Source organism: Amblyomma maculatum, chromosome 1, assembly GCF_055883805.1.
Source record: "Amblyomma maculatum isolate TAMU_Amacu chromosome 1, ASM5588380v1, whole genome shotgun sequence".
NCBI lineage: Eukaryota > Metazoa > Arthropoda > Arachnida > Ixodida > Ixodidae > Amblyomma > Amblyomma maculatum.
The window spans coordinates 339,872,090-339,891,572 of NC_139344.1; the positions used below are offsets into that span (position 1 = coordinate 339,872,090).

The window sequence follows — 19,483 nt, forward strand, 5'->3', positions numbered from 1 at the left end:
GGTGATCTGTTCACACCGCCAATGAATCGGAACCCACTCACAGCCATAAAATGTTTTACTTCATTTTAAGATCAAGGCTTTTTAAGGCTTTAGACCGACAAACACTGCCAAATCTGACAGTGGGGGAGGGGGGGGGGGGGGTTAGTGCTAGCAGCACTCTAATTTTACTAGCCTCCACTGTCCGCACTTCTAGTAAGGAACCTTCAAGAATTACAATTTGCAACCATTTACTGGAAATTTCCAAAATATGCATCTGAGTCACGTGCAGTTTTCACATATGAGCCCCAATTTTCAGTGGCAGATATTTATTTTTGCAAACTCAAAACAAAGAATCTGCGATAGTAACACCTTGCACCCACCAGAAAACTGAACATTCTACCATGGAGACTGCAATGAAGGATAAGTCATTTTTCCAACGTGCACTACGCAAGTTTGTTCGTTTGGTTCGGCGTTGCATCGAATAATGAAGATTTTTAATAATCAATTATAACTGCATCTGGCAAATAACAAACATAAATGTAATACAAAACTGAAGTTACCGTGCTACCTCTGTGCGAAATCTGAGCCCCAACAAGCAAACAGTTAGGCCTAGATCATTCTCTTTTTTTGGTACGCTCCAAGTGATGCAACGGTCAGCATCATTCCTCCTGATGTCCACAAACACATTATCACTAAAAGAAAAAGAATGTGGCTGCTGATACCAAGTTCCATGAAAGATATTAAAAACCAGTGTTTTCATGGAACTACTGAACTGCAGAAAATTAGGGGCCATACACATAAAACTGGACACATCGGAAATCTTGCTTGCATTTAAGTGGATGCACCACCACAAATTTGAAGACGCAAACAAATTCATGTTGCTGCAATGAGCACTGTGACAGATTATGCAAAAAAAAACAACAACAAAGGGAAGCATCCCTACTTGTTACCAGTGTACCATCAAACAACTGCCATGCCAAATCATCAGCACAACAAAAAGCTTGCTGCTAACAACTACTGCTTAGAATTCGATTATTTGTAGGGTACCTTCAGGCTTAGCTACCCACCCTGGTTGCATTCGAATAAGGCGATGGAGATCAAAAGTGACCTTTATGCCAGCATTCAAGTGGTGGCTTTCAAATAATCAAATACCACGCTCTTTTTGCTGCTGTGTCAGTCATGCCAACAGCAGCAACAGAGGAACGATGCAAGCATTGCAAAAACCAATTTTTCACTAAATTTCTTTTTTCTTCAGAGAACATTCCTGCTAGCTAGTTGGTGCATAGTTTCCGGACATTTAGTGCTGAAAAACAGTGACAAGATTAGCCCACTTTCGCTCTTACTGCAAATGTACTTATCGACGTCTAGTTAGAACACACATATTTCTGTGCCGAAAGCAAATGTCAATCAGCTGCTGACTGGCACCCATAGCTTCCATACCGAAAACTGCATATGCTGGAAATGCTAAAGAAACAATGAGAAAGACTTTAAGTTTTATCAGAAATCGATTCCATGGCTCTTTCTGGATATACAGCAAAAGGGGGATTTATTGCCGAGAAAATTCCATTCAAAGATCTTCTCATCACTCAATTCCTACCCATGATGTTTACACCAAAAAAGGACTCCGTAGTGATTACTATTCTGAAAAGAACCGCAAGGCTGAACCCTTGCCCAAGAAACAGCATCAGCACCCCACTTTTTGCCCCTCCTCCCTTTATTTTTGCCCTTTGCAAGCTTACAAAAGCTAAATTTTCAGTCAAAGCAGCATCTTTACGATTAGAGTGCTCTGAGCCATTGTTGCCGGCCAACTAAACTTTGTTCTCAGTGCCCCTGCAGCACTGTCTTTCACAAATTTCAGACAGAGGTGGGCACTTGTGCTGGTATGGGTGGCCAAGAGAAACCACATTATAATCTTGAAGATATGAATATTACGAAGCAGCAAAAACATATCTGTATCTCAAATTCATATACAAAGCGAACAAGGTTCGAATGCAGAAACATGGGAAATGTACTCACGCAGATCTGTTTGCAAACTGACAAAATTAATTTACTGCTGTGCACTGCCACTTACTGCATGCGGCATGTACCTTGAAACTAGCAATCACAATGCTGGCAACGTACAGCACACCATGAAAGAGGGTAGCCACAGAATATATGCGCTATTTAGCAACAGTGCCAGATGCCAAACATGGAGCATGACGACAGGATGGACGGGAACTTGAAACTTAAAACCTAAAATGAAGTCCCGCCCATGCCAGCCGTGCATGTACCCCCACTATAACCAAATACGGCAAATACGATAGAGTGATTGACCCCAACCACCAGGAAAAAAACCGAGAAAGGAGGAGGACAGGACAGCTGTGAGAAAGAAGGCAAAAAAAGTGATATATAAGGAGGAGGAGGAAAAGGCGACTGTCTATCCTCCCTGGTCATGACAGCCCCGAGGGTGCCATCTATGAGCAGTATAGGCTAAAGTGGCATGTTTCCTCTGTCAAGGGGCCTTAAATTTCCAAGCACTTGGCATCTGCTCAACTGCAAGGATTAACTTTTTACTGGACACAGCAGATGGCTAGACATGAATGGGCCGACCCCACATGTGCTCAAGAGCCCATGATGCCACAACTCACCAACGTCAGCATGTTAAAGATACCATACCCCTGTGAGATTTACTAAGAAGGGTAGCTCACCCTCTTTCAGAGCTAGCGTAAGGGCTTGAAGCAGGCCAATAGTCAGCGCCTGCTGGAGTTCTGGTAGACAACCGCAAAGTTGGAGCCAGCACTGGATCTTCAGATGGTGTCTGTAGAGGAAGCTGTGTCCGTGGCTGTGGTTGTGGCTGCGGCTGCGGTTCTGGCTGTGGAGGCGGATGTCGTCGCGAGATGTGAACAATCTTAACACTGCTGTCTGATGGCGGACGAAATGGCTGAAGACTCTGTGAGAAGAGAGAAGGAACACAGAGTAAACACAGGGAGTTCTAGGCTGATGGCGCAGAATTAATTTTATGATCCCAAAAATAAGCGCAGACGAACCAGCAAGATGGTGAAAAATAAAACCTGTCATACACCAAGGCATGACGCCAAAATACTGAGCTATTTTAGAGAAAATAAGAGCTGTGTTTTGATCAGAAACAAGAAAGCAAAACTACCATGCTAGCTTTCAATTCAGCCCAGGGTAACACTGGAAAATGCCCACAATTGAAATTGATGCCGTAGTCATCCTCACAACAGACTTTGCATATTAAGTGATAGCAGCATGAAAAACTACTCATAAAGGAGCTCCTCTAACAAAGCATGATAAAAAAACATGCCGAAGCACACAGTAACACCTGCTACCCGATATGTTGACCACACAAAAGCAAATTGTTAAAGAAAAAAAAAAAAGAAAGGAATAAAGAAAGCCCCTTAACCTAACTTTTGCCTTTATCACATGAATTTACATTGGAAAGATCACTTTTAGGAGCGGTGATGCAAATTTTCAACCGCTATTCCCGTGGCAATGAAAATAAAATGCAGCCGACGGCACTTACGTCACGCTTCCGGCACGTCTTTTTGGCCTTCTCGTACTCTGCTCTCCTCTTGTGGTCCTAAGACAGAAAAAAATAGCACACGTTTTTCATAGAAGGTATACCAATCATAAACAGAAGTGCTACTCACCACATAGCTGATTAAGCAGCTTCCTGGTACCCATACAATCATGGAAACGACAATCACAGTTCCCACAATGTTGTCATTGAGAAATTTCACTGGAAGAAAAAGGAGGAAAAAAAATACAACACTTTTCATGCAACTTCCAATATAAGACTGATGCATCTGCATATGCATAACAATCCTTTCTGCCATATTAAAAAGCCAAGCTTGCAAAGCAGTCAACACAAACTAACAAAATCTGAAAGAAACAGAATATTGGTTTTAACATTTGTGCAGTGGTTGGCCTAGTGCAATCTTTTAATGGTGCTTATTTTTCCAGCTTACAACCAGATTACAAGCAAATTTCAGCACGAATACAATACACACGACTAGTTCAAAGAGAAAACACACGCACACACAAAAAAAGACAACAATGAAGAAAGAAACAGAATCCATTCATTTCTCAGCACGCTAATTCTTGAACTGCCAAACAAGAATGTAATATCAAGCAGACTCACAGACTGTATTGATGTCGATATCTTCAATAATATCCCAAAACCTTTCGACAATGTCTTGAACTGTCTTTTCACATCTTCCCTGCAATTCAAACAAATCAAACACCAAGAAACAAATTTTTCTGAGAGGCTTTCACTCAAATACACCAAGTGTTCCAGCTACATGTAACAAAGCTTTTTAAAAAAGTAGACTGAAACCAACTCAGTGCTGTTGAGTGGTCATGCGGACTAGACTGCAGGAATACCTTTTTATTGTTTTTCGTTTTGCAAAATTAATTAGGTCAGACGATTTATAAATAGCTAATTTCTGAACAGTGACTTCAGGAAACAGGCATCAATATGAAAATTTCTGATCACCTTGGAAAAACAGCTGGCTGAAATGTCAGCCACACGATACTGCGCACATAACTTCAGCACTAAAATTCAAGATCGACTACTTTATACTGGTTCCACTTGGGTGCCTAAATATGTGCTATCAAATAAAGGGAATGAATGTGGGATACAAGATAAGTGAATTTTTCTATCGGAGATTGCATCTGAGGCATTCAATTAGCCCCCCTGTCAAGCGACAGATTATTTTTTATATTCTAGGGCCAGGAAAAGAAAAGCTCCACAAATAACACCATGTTTTTCAGCAACTTGTTTTTCAGTGATGCTCTACAGCTTTTGATTTAACATTTTTTTTGCCGAACTCAACATTTATAAGGTTGGTTGGACCAAACCATCAACATTTATATATTTATTTAGTTAGCCTGAACTAACTAATACATATGTTAGTCTATTTCAGCATGTAAATATAGTGTATAATGTTTTATTAGTGTTGTTGCGTGCCTCAGCAGTATACAGGTACCTGGGCCTCATTACGCACAATTCATCTGTCTTTTGTACTTGCACCCAGGATTTGTTGTCAAAATAAACGTACAACAACAACAACATTGCAGAGCAAAAAAAAATGCTGCAGACTAGGGAACACAATTTTAAATAGCACCGAGTTTTGTTTTCTCTGCCTAGGTCACTCCACCTTTTTAAAAACTTGGTTACACTTAGCTGTGAGAAGTTGCACCCTGACCGAGGAGGAAGTCGCGACCACAACTGTAACTAGCATAAATAAATTCTGTTGTGTTTGGCAATGGGAGACTGCTCTAGCTTCAATGGGTGGAGAGTTCAGTAGAGAAAGAGCAAGGAAAGAATCTGGTGCTGTGCAATTATCTCTGTGCACAGATGTGAAAAATAATGCTGTGACTTATACAATGAAAAGTTAAAAGAACCAGTACCGTAACAAAATAATGTGTGTAGCGCTAGCACAAAAGAATCGCCCCTCTGCTTTGCATGCATTATACACATCATTGACCACACAACACTCTTAGCTGCATGCTATATGCTGATGAAGAAAGGCAACAAATGGAGAACAGACCTTTTCGCAATAACCATGGATGCACGGTGTGCCATCCCTCAAAATCTCCATTGGCTCAGTTGGCTTGCACGTAGCATTGTGTGACGGTCGACAGCACCGTTTGCAAGCATCCACCTCTGAAAATATGGCCAAAAAAAAGTAAAGAAATGGTCACTATCTGCCAGCACACCTATCTTTCCTTTTCCTATTTGGGCACCTTGCTATACTATTCTTACCACTGTCTCTTGCATAATGTCAGTGTTAACATGGTTTACCTAATGTTCACAGATTCGCCAAGCTTAAAAGGACACTAAAGGCACACGGAAGTTATTCTGTGACGATAAGATACCGTGTTCTAAACAGAAAGAGACTGATCTCACAAAATGATTCCCTTCGAAATGATGGCAATCCATCCTTTTCAGAACAGATGCCACAAGTTTGAATTGACTGGCAGGAACAATTTTAAATCCAATTTTGTTGCCAAATAATGCATTTTCTGCTGCCGGACAAACATTAATATAGCCAGAAAGAAGCACACAACCGATTTTTTTTTTTAAAGCATTACATGCAAGTTGTCCTCAATGTCCATTTATGTATTTTTTTTTCACCAAAAATTAACATAAGAAACCATTTCTAAAGTAGCAACTCAATGCTGAGTAGTATCGGTACTTATACTTGCAGTACTTTTGCTCAGCCGCTTCCATTTTTCCTCTTGCACATAAGGGAGTGTATGTACTTCTCATGCACTGCCTGCTTAACAGCTAGTGACACAATGACATGAAAAGTCATGCACATAAGCATTCTTAGGAGAAAGGATGGCCCTCTGAGGGTTCACGCCAAGTTCATGCTTCATACAACTGACAGCCCTGAAGTCTTATTCCTGGTGCTCTCACCTGTGTCACACATGCAGGAAACTTCTCCTCTCGTCTCACAGTATGGCATACATTCGCCTGCTCGACACTTGCCCCTAGAAAGAAAGAGCAAGAGGATTTGAGAAAGATGTTCAAGACACCATATATATACATGTTTTGGATGAAAGATTGCAACCTTACAATTGTTATGAACTCAATTCTTCTTTTTTTCCAAACAGTAGTCATTTTTTTACTGACAGTAAATTCAACAACGAAGATTTGGTTCTTCGTTTTTAAAGGGTTTAACGTCCCAAAGTAACTCAAGCTATGAAAGACGCCGTAGTGGAAAGCTCCAGAAATTTTGAACACCTGGGGCTCTTCAATGTGCACTGGCATAATACAACACATGGATGCCTTCCTTTTCACCTCCTTTGAAAAGTGGCCACTGCGGCTGAGATTCGATCGCGCATCCTTGGGTACAGCAGCTGAGTGCCCTAACCACTGTGTCAGGCTCTACAACGGAGAGTTAAAAAAGAAGTGAGAAAAGCACATCGTTCCTTTTGAAGACACTCACTCTCAGCAAAATATTAGCACAAAACCAGAATTTCTTTTAAAACTGAAAACTTGTTAAGGGAGAGTGACGCAAGTGTTCACTTCCACCCGTCCACTCTACTTTACAGTGAACCACTTCTCAAGATCTAAAAAACAAAAAAAAAAAAAGAAAGAAAAGAAAAACTGTTTTATAAGCACAGCGTCCTGTTCTCTAGCGTTCATCAGTACAAGTGTCCAGCTGAACTACCTCTTAGGCTGCCACTTTCAGCACGCAGTATCATTTTCTGTGCCCATGATGAGCGCTTTCTGTGAAAGTGTGCCTGCACGACAAATAAGTTACTCACTTGTCCAAGCATGGGCTGTCATCCCGCTGGGGTGGCGATGGAGGGCACTCTGCTGACCTTCCAGTGGATGCACCATTAAGAAAACAATATCGTACTTGCGGCAGTAGCATCATGTACAGAGCAACCAGAGATGAAATTTGCATGAAAGCATATGAAGCTCGCCACCCCTTAATGTGTTGTTCAGCTTTAGGCTCTCTTTAATGTCCACTTGCTATGTACTTGGCAAACAAATTTCAGCTTGGTCAATTTGAATAATCAGAGGTTTCAAAGAAAGTAAAAATTTCAAGTAGGCTGCAAATTAAGCCTATCGCATGTACTTATGGTCCCAAACAGGCACTGTATACAAAGCCTTACAATGCAGCCTTTAGCAATGAAGCTGTTCCAAGAGATGAATTGCAGCTTTCAACCCAACTCCAGTAGACCATGATTCTTTTTCAGCGACACTTCCGCGGCTGTCTAAAAAATATTCAGCAATTGTGCACATTTTCAATTAAAAAAAAAAAAGGATGAACACACCAGCAGTGGGCCACTGTGTATGCCAATCTCAGTAGTCAACACCATGAGACAAAGGACTAGTCACAAATCCCTTTTACTTGCGAAATATACAGCCAGTGATTAGCTCCCGATTATTGCTGCTTCCATGAAACACATACACATACACAGCTTCAGTGAGAAAAACTGAAGCTGTGTACGCAATGACATTGTAGCCTCTCGCACACAAGTTATGCTATTTCCCCTCAATGGCTGTCTGTGAGTTCAGTAACTGGCATGACTCCCCTAAAATGCATGAACATATTTCACAACATTCAAGCACCCTAGTAAAGGATATGTGCAGTATGCTTCATTTTTGCAAGCATTGGGCTGTGCCTCTCGACAGAGCGCCCCATTTTGGGAATAGTCGCAGCTCCGGCAGCACGGTGAATTCCTGTCACTAAACAAAAAGAACAGGTAAAAAAAAAAAAATTAGAATCAGATCACTGCAACCTTTAGAAAGGTAACAAATGCTACAAATTCTTTAAAGCATGTAATTGCAACCATCTTTCCACAACACTGGCGTCTAGTAATTTGCTTCTTGAGCAAATAAAGTACCATTCAAAGGACGCTGTAATGTGCAACAAGCGAACAGAGCCCTAGAAATACCAGTACAACTCGCATCACCGATAACATGGCCATAAATTTGCTCCGTTCAAAAAGTAAACGGCTACCACAGTACCTGCACTTGGCATTCGGTTTCAGTCTGCATTCCTCGTCGCAACATGGGTCACTGTCCTCACTTCCAATGAGTCCAGCATCACACTGCTCCCCTTCTTCAACTAACGAGTTCCCACAGAAGGACTCCTCAGGCTCTAGGAACAGAAAGAATAAAAAGGAATAAAATGCAGTTGTCGGGACAAGACTGACGAAACAGTAAGCTGAAACCTACATGGCTCCCTTTCCATTTTTTCCTCTCTACCTCATACAGGGACTTACTTGAAAAGCACTTGCTTGCCTTGGCTAGTAAAACTGCTCTGATAGACCGCACACTGCATGGAGAAAATTTCTGCAACAAGCAAAAAGAGGGCGATATGTAAAGTTGCAAATGGGCTATGGTTGCTGGTAGTTCATACCTACTGCAAGAATGCAAGGAAATCAAGAGAAAGAAATAGACATAAGCACGACATGTAGTGCAGGTAACCAGACGACAAATGGTTGGTTCATTAGTGTAACGCAGCATATTCAACCAGTAGTGTTCCATGCCATAACTGAAAATACTCTCAATTAGGCTTAAAAGTCCTTATTTCTGGCCGTTTTCCCCAGGCAACCATTTAGAAAATCAAGTAGTTTGAGGAGGGGGAAAAAAATAAATTTTCTATTTGTGAAATTTTCTGAAAACCTATAGAAGTTCTTTTGCCAAATTTTACCATTAAAATTCTCTGAAAAAGAAAAGAAAGGAACATTTCTCAGAACGCTGATTCCGTTTACCACTGATTCAAAGAGAAAATAAATACAGTAGATCCTTGTTGATATAGTTCCCGGTTCATATGATTTCCTGTTTCATACGCTCAAAATCGCGGGCAGTAAAGCATCTCCCATAGAGTTACACTATTTTGTCCCGGTTAACATGTTCCCGGATAACACAATTTTCCGGTTACTACGTTTGAAACGTCGATATATAGTGGTTGTATAATATGTTTTACGACCAACCGGAGATGTGCTAACGAGCACTCGCAAAATGAAAAACTGATCAGCAGCGCTCATCCGCCACATTCGTTTTCCTGCAGTGCCTAGATGCAAAGAGAGGGGCAAAGCATCAAAGAAAGTCAATAAGCCAACATATGAGGCATTCGTCCTTGCAAAAACATCATTTCATTTAACTTTTCGCTTGCATACAAGTGGGCCAAGTCCAGGGGACGCATACATGAGCAAAAACGCTGCAACTGTAAGACATCGCTATTGCTTCCCCACATGTCAATGGTGTAAGGAGGTGAAGCATCTGGAAATGCCCAAGGAAGCGACTCTGGCTTGCCATAGCTTCTACTACGAACCGGATTTATTACTCCCCTACCCTCATCACTGAGAACAACGCATTGGAATGAATTCCGCGAGAGCTAAAAAAAAAGACCAGTACATATTTTGTCTATAAATTATAACCTATACTTTTATGCAGTGAAAGTCTCAATTCTAAATGCCTCTGTACCTCATTCAGAAGTAAAGTTCTCAAAATTAGGCCATTCGAATCATACGTTTTCCTGAATAATGCATTTTTTTCTGCATTTTTTACCAACAAGGTTTTACTGTATATAGCACAAGGTCGCAGAGAGACAGGTGAGCAGATGAGGAAGAGGCCTTTGTTCAGTGATGACTTGAAGCATGACAAACCTTGTTGTTGGGATCATAGCCGCTCACAGAGTAAGTGTACATCAAAAACGATCCACCTCGCTGGGAGTCTGGAGAGCACTCAGGCAGGTCGGGGTCATGCTCACTGCCCCAGTTGTGACCTGTACGCAGAACGAAAGAACTCTGCACATTAGTAGATTGAACTGAAAAATTTTGTTTCCTCAAAATATGCCACCCATGATGCATAACATTCATTTTGCAGGTAGGATATGTGGATATGAATTCATTTTGTAGTACCCAGTTTTCAACTTTTGTCACACGTGTTTCTGTGGACACCTGAACCGTGGGGCAAGGAAAGGGAGGAAGGTGGGAGTGAAAGTGGAAAGAGAGAAAGGGGGCCATAGTGGAGGGCTACGTAGTAATTTCGACCACCTGAAGATTTTTAGCGCGCACTGACATCGTATAGCACACGGACGCCTCTCTGTTTTGCCTCCATCCCGGAATGCCTGCAGCCATGTTTGGATGGAGGCCCATGTTTGGATGGAGGCTAAACGAAAAGACGTTTGATCCCCAGGTGGTCGAAATTACTCTGCAACCCTCCACTACGGCTCCCCTTTCACTCTTTCTATTATCACTTCCACCTTCACCGCAGTTCAGGTGTCCACAGAACTGTGACAAATACTGCACCTTTCCTTTCCTTTGAACCAATTATTATTATTACACAACCACTTGTTCTAAGCATGGACTTACTATGATTCCAAAAAAAGTATGCTTGAGGCCCACACATGCAGTTTCACGAAGCACACATTTAATAAGCAACACTGATGTAATAAGACTCCAACTGGGCAAGACATCCATATTTGTGCTTAGTATATTTTGTGTGGGAACAGTATAGGAACCAGCTCAAACAGATATATTGAGAGTTAGCTCTGGTATGTACAAAAAGAACACAGCAAGGTAGCATACAGAAAGGATGCACTTACCAAATTCTGCATTTCAGCAGTAGCCACAAGTCCAATGAAACAGTGGTAGAAGAAACAAACAAACAAAAAAAAACAGCTTAGAAAATCTCTTGGCAGAAAAAGTTATGTCTGATACATTTTTACAACATCTGAGAATGTGTCATCAAGGTTAATTATGTGTATCATCTGTCCAGTGTGCCGAAGGAATGGACTTCCATTGCAAGCAAATCGTGGAATAAGTACCAGTAACGAAAAACCTCAACGTTTAAATATTTCAGTTAAATTTCCTTCTGACATGCTAGACATTAATAAACAAACTGAACAAAAAATCTTATTATCAGCCGTAAACAAAATACCACATGTCGGCTACAAAGAAGCTGCAAATGCATTATCTGCCAGCAATCAAGGCACTCAATGTGCAAAGCTGTTTTTAATTTTTGCTAGCATTCAGAACATACTAAGACAATTAATTGCACATAAAATAGAGCCATTAAGGAAATAACAAATGAGGGGGTTATTTATGACATACAGAAACAGAAGGCCTATCCCTAGAATGTCACTTACACTGATTTTTCTAGAAATTAACGGCTTGAAATATAATTCAATGCCTGTCAGGATTACACACAAGTGCTTCCTCTCCATGATTACAAACAAGGAAAACATCAGTTTTAATGTCTGTTAACATGGCCCCAAAGGGAATGCTTGAACACTTCATAAATTTCACATTAATAAGAGGTATGAAAATACTCCATGTGGAAGGAATCCCTACCATGTGCTGTGACGAGGTCAGCCTCCCTGGTGATCACTCGCTGGCCATAATGATTTCGTGATGTGCTGAGCCCAGAGTTGAGGTACAATGTGTAGCCATTTTTCACATAACCTACCAGAAACACTGATAAGAATCTTCACAAAGGTGTGCGACAACAAACACTACTTCTAGTCCAATGTGATAGCTGTTCAAGCCAGCAGCAATTCATACCCCCCAAAAAAATTTTAGAATAGGCAATCAGTGCACTGAAGTAGTTAAAGCCTAAGTTGTCTGCATGGCTGCAATTGTCTCAACTGTGAATGCAATATACTTGTACAATTGCAAACTAGGCAAGCAAATATACAGTTCTTCACTGCGGTTGTCTTACTAACAGAGGAGCATTTCTAAAGTAAGCGCCCAATTAATGCACTGCACTTTGTATTAAATTTTTCATGTGGCCAGCAACACGTCATGAAAATGATACATCAGGTGCCACTTCCGAACTCAGTGCATTCCAGGCTTAAGAGTGCAAAATTGAGTACTCTATCACCTGTACAAACACTGCGCAGAACTCTCAGCGCAGAAAATCTGGGGGAAAAAAAAGCCCCCTACAAGATAACACATTGGTGAAAGAAACCTAGCTGACCCGTGTCAGAACCCTTTTATTCAAAACCTTAATTTAATGACTTAATCAGTGATTTTGCCAAACCTTTTTCACCTGAAAGCAAGAGATAACCGGCCAGCCACTTCAATATATTTTTTCTTTGGAATAATAATCAGTACTTTTAAGCACTTATCTGATGCAAGAATTCAAAGTGCATGTGCCTTGCATGACATCAAAATTTCCATTCTTTTATGCCGAGATGCTCTGTGGAATTATGAAAATATTTCAGTGCCACTATAACCTCAGTGTAACAATGTTTATCCTTCAACTACATTAATTTGATGCAATTCCAATATTGTTTCAGCTTCTCAAGCGAAAGCGTTCATGTTTTAAACAATGACCAGAGTAGTACACAACAGAACAAAAAAAGATCAAACCAAAAAAATGGCAAAGCTATGCAAGGAGAACAGAATCATAGCTTCAGCTGATTGCAAAATGGCGCCATGGCACTAGCAGGCACATTTGACAGTAGGAAAGAGCAAGAATGAGTGACAGAAAAAGAAAAATTAATGCTATCCTAAGCCACCATTTGTGCTAAAACAACATCACAGCTGATAACTGCCCTCTCTTTTACCCTGGCTGATCTTGATGTATGACCACTACACAGTCAGTAAACAGTCAATGCACAAAATTGCCACTATGCTATATGCATATGCCCTGAATGCTCTGAACGTGAAATAATTTCAACACTGTTCGCAGGTCCGTTTTCAGTCAAGAAGTCTATCCCCGTAATATTTTACAGAGAAAAAATTCTGTTTTAATTTGCTCGATGTCTATGCTGACCGCAAGACTTACGCACATTTCAAGACAGAGAAGTCATCCAAGTCGCAAATAAAAACAAGGTAATACCTACAAGCCTGTACTATTTGTGGCAAATGTTTCCGTGCCAAAGCAGTACTAAATAAAGTGCACATGGGGGTCTTGTGGTCGCCAGCAATAGCTGGTATCTTTGCAATTAAAGATGTCAAGGAGGAATTCTTGCACTGTCTTCATGCTCCCAAACACAAGTTAATGTGGATGCTTAGCCACAATGTACACGCAACCCTGCTCTGAACATAAGCCTGCTGGGCCAAGAGCCTTTGCAAAAAATGGTACGGCCAGCAAAGAGGAAACAGAACCCTACACAAGTTCACAAATTCAGCAGTTAGATGGAGTGAAGCAGGGAGTGGCGCGTCGTGAAAGAGAAGAGAAAAAGGAGGCGTGCTCATACCGGGGCTGCAAATGCCACCCACGGAATTGCGGCGAGGCGAGCCCACGTAAGCGAGGCCCAGGATGCCCCCTTCAAACTTCTGATCGGTAAACAAGTGTGCCAGGCAGAACCAGCGGTGGTTCAGGCTGCGAGAGAAGACCTGCCCAGTGGCAATGAACATGCCCGCATTCCTCGAGTTAGTCACAGCAGCATAGCACTCCCAATGTGCAGAAGTGCACAATGCCACAGAGACATTCTGCACTGGTGTACACTGACAACACAATAGGGCTAACAGCAGTGGTGTTTCACCGATAAACTATACTGTGTTAGTAACAATGCTAGGCTCACAGCAGCTCAAACATGTCAGACGTGGCCTGCCACAGGCATTTTGGTACATCATTGGTGAAGGGAAAGCTGCAGCACCATGCAATTTTGTAAAAAAAGTTAAATTACAATGTGCTGATGAGTTGTTGCAGTGGGAAAGTGTACATGAAACAGCAAAGACTTCCATTCAAACATTTGTGCTCAACGAATGCAACCCTATGGCATCTGGCCCACCACAGTAGCATGTGTACGGCTATTGTTTGTGTTTAAGTGATTAAGAATGGAGCCGAGCCTACTTATATAGACCTTGATGGTCACATGGGTCGCATTAGTTGTATCGCAGTAAAGTTTGCAGTAAACAAATTTCCCATACTAGAGTCAAAATTAAGTCTGCAAAAGTAGCATTTATTTCTTTAAACAAAGGGAGCTATATGCACCTGCTTCTCTGCTTGACTGCAGTTTTAACACAGTCTCTTTACAGTGCGTACTTTTAGCATCGCCATGTCCTTTGCAATGTGGTGCCATGGGGGCTGAGAGATGATATTCAGTCTCTACATTTTTTGGAAGTGCAAGTTTTTCGACTGTGGAAGTGAATTCATGGCACATTTCTGGTTCGCTATAACTGATTGGTGCAGACATAGATGCTCTTTATTGTGAGATACAATGATGTTGCCTTATCATATTCAGATATGTGGCGCAAAAAACACAAACACAGGAGAAGATACACAACACACGCGCACACTACCAACTGTAATTAGAATTTGAAAACACTTCCTCTTCACCACGCCTCCTCTTCTACACTCAGGCACAAATTCATCTTCCTCTTCTTTGCCAAGGGGATAATGGCACTCTCTTCCCCGCAGACCTTAACATCGTCCAAACATGGTATTGACCAATCTCATCTTCCTCTTCTTCTCTTCCTCTTCTTTATCAGGGGGATAGTGGCACTTTCTTCCTCACAGACCATATACCTCTTCCAAACATGACAGTCACAAATTCTCACTGTCTCGTTACCGCACACCTCTGCTTTGCCCAGTAACTCATACCACGCTGGACAAGCAAATATCACCACATTGTCACATAGTCATACACTTAACACCACCGCCACACATATCCAGTAGGACATGTCCATCCACACCACATAACTTGTGTCCAAGAATAACAACTTTAAGCCAAGAATAACAGCTTGAGGCCCGATAGTAATCTCTTTCTTTGCATTACTCAGGAGGTTTGCTCAATAAAATTAAATTCTTTTCTACGTAAACTTAACGAAGCTTCACTAATGCATCTCTCTTCTTTCTTCTGTATCCAATACGCCTCTAAAATTTCGCGTGCCATCTTATCCCGACTCTTGCCTAAAATGTTTAGCCTGCTAAAGAACGGCTCACACTTACACTTTTGGCAGTGCAAGGCTAAATTTGACCCTTTGCCATTTTCTATGGACTTCTCGTGTTCCCTCATTCTATCATTAACACATCTTCCTGTTTGCCCAATATATACTTTACCGCACGTCAGAGGAACCTCATAAATCACTCCCACCCGACATCCAATAAAACTCTTAACATGCTTCTTATCGCATTGGCCTTTCTTTTTCCTCCCTATTAATGCACATAACCCACCCAATTTTTTGGGGGCAGAAAACACAACTGGCACCTCAAACCTACCAGCCACCTTTTTCAGGCAGTGTGCAACTCTATGTATATAGGGAATCACTTGTGGTCGTTTATTTCTCAACTTATCTGGCAATCTTCTTTTCCCTTTCATTTTCTCAAGCAAAGACTCTGCCACCCCACATATAATCATAACCGGGAAACCATCCACCTGAAGCCTTTGTAATTGATTATTGAAGCTTTCCTCTGCCATATGTACACATGATTTTAACAAGGCCGACTCCAAACAAAGGGAAGCTATCCCTCTTTTTATAGTCTTAGAATGGGCTGATCCATATAGAAGTAGCTCTTACCTTAAGTCCACTGTTGTGTCGTTTGGGTCTGATTTGTATGTGCAGAGAAGGGGCATTTGTATAGGGTCATGTGTTGCCCCAGTTCTATGTAACATCTTTTTATCCTGTGTTGACAGAGCAATTTATACATCCCTTAATGGATCAGGTTTTAAAATATTTAGATATGTTGACGATTTCTTAGTCATTGTGGATAAGGGCTCTGCAGTGGAAAGTGTGCTTTCTATTTTTAAGCTACAAGGAAAAGGGCTTACTTTTACTCATGAGCTTCCGGTGGATAACAAATTGTAGTTTCTTGATTTAAATATGAAAATTTGTAATGGGGAAGTGTGTTGGAAATATTTGCCCAGGGCTAAAAAAGAGCTACTTCCATACGGATCAGCCCATTCTAAGACTATAAAAAGAGGGATAGCTTCCCTTTGTTTGGAGTCGGCCTTGTTAAAATCATGTGTACATATGGCAGAGGAAAGCTTCAATAATCAATTACAAAGGCTTCAGGTGGCTGGTTTCCCGGTTATGATTATATGTGGGATGGCAGAGTCTTTGCTTCAGAAAATGAAAGGGAAAAGAAGATTGCCAGATAAGTTGAGAAATAAACGACCACAAGTGATTCCCTATATACATAGAGTTGCACACTGCCTGAAAAAGGTGGCTGGTAGGTTTGAGGTGCCAGTTGTGTTTTCTGCCCCCAAAAAACTGGGTGGGTTATGTGCATTAATAGGGAGGAAAAAGAAAGGCCAATGCGATAAGAAGCATGTTAAGAGTTTTATTGGATGTCGGGTGGGAGTGATTTATGAGGTTCCTCTGACGTGCGGTAAAGTATATATTGGGCAAACAGGAAGATGTGTTAATGATAGAATGAGGGAACACGAGAAGTCCATAGAAAATGGCAAAGGGTCAAATTTAGCCTTGCACTGCCAAAAGTGTAAGTGTGAGCCGTTCTTTAGCAGGCTAAACATTTTAGGCAAGAGTCGGGATAAGATGGCACGCGAAATTTTAGAGGCGTATTGGATACAGAAGAAAGAAGAGAGATGCATTAGTGAAGCTTCGTTAAGTTTACGTAGAAAAGAATTTAATTTTATTGAGCAAACCTCCTGAGTAATGCAAAGAAAGAGATTACTATCGGGCCTCAAGCTGTTATTCTTGGCCTAAAGTTGTTATTCTTGGACACAAGTTATGTGGTGTGGATGGACATGTCCTACTGGATATGTGTGGCGGTGGTGTTTAGTGTATGACTATGTGACAATGTGGTGATATTTGCTTGTCCAGCGTGGTATGAGTTACTGGGAAAAGCAGAGGTGTGCGGTAACAAGACAGTGAGAATTTGTGACTGTCATGTTTGGAAGAGGTATATGGTCTGTGAGGAAGAAAGTGCCACTATCCCCCTGATAAAGAAGAGGAAGAAGAGAAGAAGAGGAAGATGAGATTGGTCAATACCATGTTTGGACGATGTTAAGGTCTGCGAGGAAGAGAGTGCCATTATCCCCTTGGCAAAGAAGAGGAAGATGAATTTGTGCCTGAGTGTAGAAGAAGAGGCGTGGTGAAGAGGAAGTGTTTTCAAATTCTAATTACAGTTGGTAGTGTACGCGTGTGTTGTGTATCTTCTCCTGTGTTTGTGTTTTTTGCGCCACATATCTGAATATGATCCAGCACCAACTAGCCCCTCAAGCCGTTATTTTGATGTTGCCTTAACACGTATTTTGATGATAGCATCATTCATATTAAACAAGTATTTGTTATAACCATGGCTGCTGTAAGCAAGCTTCACTGTACTGAACTTTATTGAACACGCGGCACTTAAGTTTTGGTAAAACATTAATAAGATAAAAAAATTATGTGCACAAGGAATCTTATTTCCCTTGTTGAATTTCTATTCCCTTCCCTCACCCTCTCTTGGCCTTAAGCAAGTAGGACATGCAATGAAGCAGGCACAATGGCCAAAAAGAGGACCTTTTGAAAAGCATGAATGCAGAAAAGTGCAGTATTGAGAATCAAGCACCCAGAGCACAAGACACAGGACCTTCAAACGATCAGCTCAAATGCAGTGAAACATCACATTTCAGCTATTCTATTTCTGGCATATCATCTATGTGCTGTCATTGAGGGAAAATATATGTGATATTAAACTGCAATGTGTGATCTGGCTATCACAATAATAGGCTTTTTAAATATATTTCATTCTAATTCGTCTTGAATCCTGTTCCTATAGTGTTTTGCATCTTTTGTGCATGTAGAGATTATCTTGTGTGGAGATACTGAATTAGACTGATTTTAATTCCTTCCAGATTAACAGTCACATTCCATCACCTTTTGGCAAATAGCTGGCTTGAAAAGGTGATGCCAGTATGTTGTTAACATCCATGCTCATCAGATTGAGGCCCTATTAATCAGTCTTCTCAGCAGCAAGGCTTCAATGCCACAGCATTAATTGAACACAAACTGGGAGAAGCAAAATAAAAAATGTGCCCACTGCACAACTGCAGTTCTGCTCCAGAAGTTACTGACTAAAAAAACAGATACTACTTAACTCTTCTATATAACAAGTTGAAGAGTATTAACAAATTTTTTGCTTACATAAGAATCAAATTATTAACTGAAGAATTTTTAGCATATCTAATGTTGGCAGCACTAAACCATCAGTTCGAATAAACCAGATATTGGAATGAGGTGTCACTGAATTAACGAGAGTCTACTGTACCGAGTATTATGATGTGCCATGTATTCCTGAACGGACAATGCAAGGTTTTTGACCTCATGCTCATTTAGTTCAATCACAAAATGTAAGGTAAATGTTCCACTGTATTAGACACTGAGCATGAAAGGCACAAAGCAAGCGTCATGCAGTGCAGTGCCAAGGAAGCTCACACAAGACAAGGAGGAAAGGGTGGTGCCCAACAACCTTGGCTACAGATGCCACCAGGGGAGAAAGGATTAGCGGAGGCCACATATCCCAGCCCGAGCACATTGCCATCGTCAGAGAATGACTGGTCTGTGAACAGGTGGCACAAGCACGTGCTGTTTCTACACTTAGTGGAAAATGCCTGCAAAAACAAAGAAACCAACATGCAAAGTGGCCTGCACATGCATGCGCACAAAGGCAGCACAAACATCAATGAGGAGCAAGATCATCATGTAACTGTGTAAAACAAAAAACAAAACGAAAGTTACTGAGTACATGCTACATCAGACAGACTTGTGACAGGCACGTAATAGGCACAACAAGTTGTGCCGGACTGGGAAAATGTGCAAGCTCAAGAAGGTCTACATTATACTAGCAAAACCTAAAGGACAGGAGCGCCAGTGATGGAAAGTGCGCTCAATCTTTTGAGTTATTTTTTTAGCCTCTCTCAATGCAGGAAATGGAGTAACATCTGGCCAGAGTGATCATGGCTATGTACCAGTCCCATTACAAACACTAAATCATCAATTGCAACTGTTCTTTTATAATATTTTAAGGAAAGTAAGGAAAATACGAGGACTTAAAAATTTTTATTTTTTAATTGCGTGAGCTAAGTGAGAGTCGCGTATACCCAATACTTACATTTGTAATATGTGAGAGAAT

At 41.1% G+C, this 19,483-nt stretch overlaps 1 protein-coding gene across 1 annotated transcript in view; it reads right to left on the bottom strand.

Moving 5' to 3' along the window:
- Tace (ADAM 17-like protease Tace) overlaps positions 1 to 19,483 on the bottom strand; it is a 29,564-nt gene that overhangs the window by 2,653 nt on the left and 7,428 nt on the right. Inside the window, exons 7-20 of the mRNA XM_084588645.1 lie at positions 18,821 to 18,962; positions 11,806 to 11,916; positions 11,058 to 11,063; positions 10,117 to 10,235; positions 8,728 to 8,797; positions 8,471 to 8,603; positions 8,087 to 8,188; positions 7,258 to 7,320; positions 6,404 to 6,477; positions 5,532 to 5,647; positions 4,121 to 4,199; positions 3,630 to 3,718; positions 3,503 to 3,559; positions 2,667 to 2,908 (exon numbers count right to left, since the gene is read on the bottom strand). Of these exons, the coding sequence (XP_084444771.1) occupies positions 2,667 to 2,908; positions 3,503 to 3,559; positions 3,630 to 3,718; positions 4,121 to 4,199; positions 5,532 to 5,647; positions 6,404 to 6,477; positions 7,258 to 7,320; positions 8,087 to 8,188; positions 8,471 to 8,603; positions 8,728 to 8,797; positions 10,117 to 10,235; positions 11,058 to 11,063; positions 11,806 to 11,916; positions 18,821 to 18,962 (1,403 nt within the window). The remainder of the gene's footprint in view (positions 1 to 2,666; positions 2,909 to 3,502; positions 3,560 to 3,629; positions 3,719 to 4,120; positions 4,200 to 5,531; positions 5,648 to 6,403; positions 6,478 to 7,257; positions 7,321 to 8,086; positions 8,189 to 8,470; positions 8,604 to 8,727; positions 8,798 to 10,116; positions 10,236 to 11,057; positions 11,064 to 11,805; positions 11,917 to 18,820; positions 18,963 to 19,483) is intronic.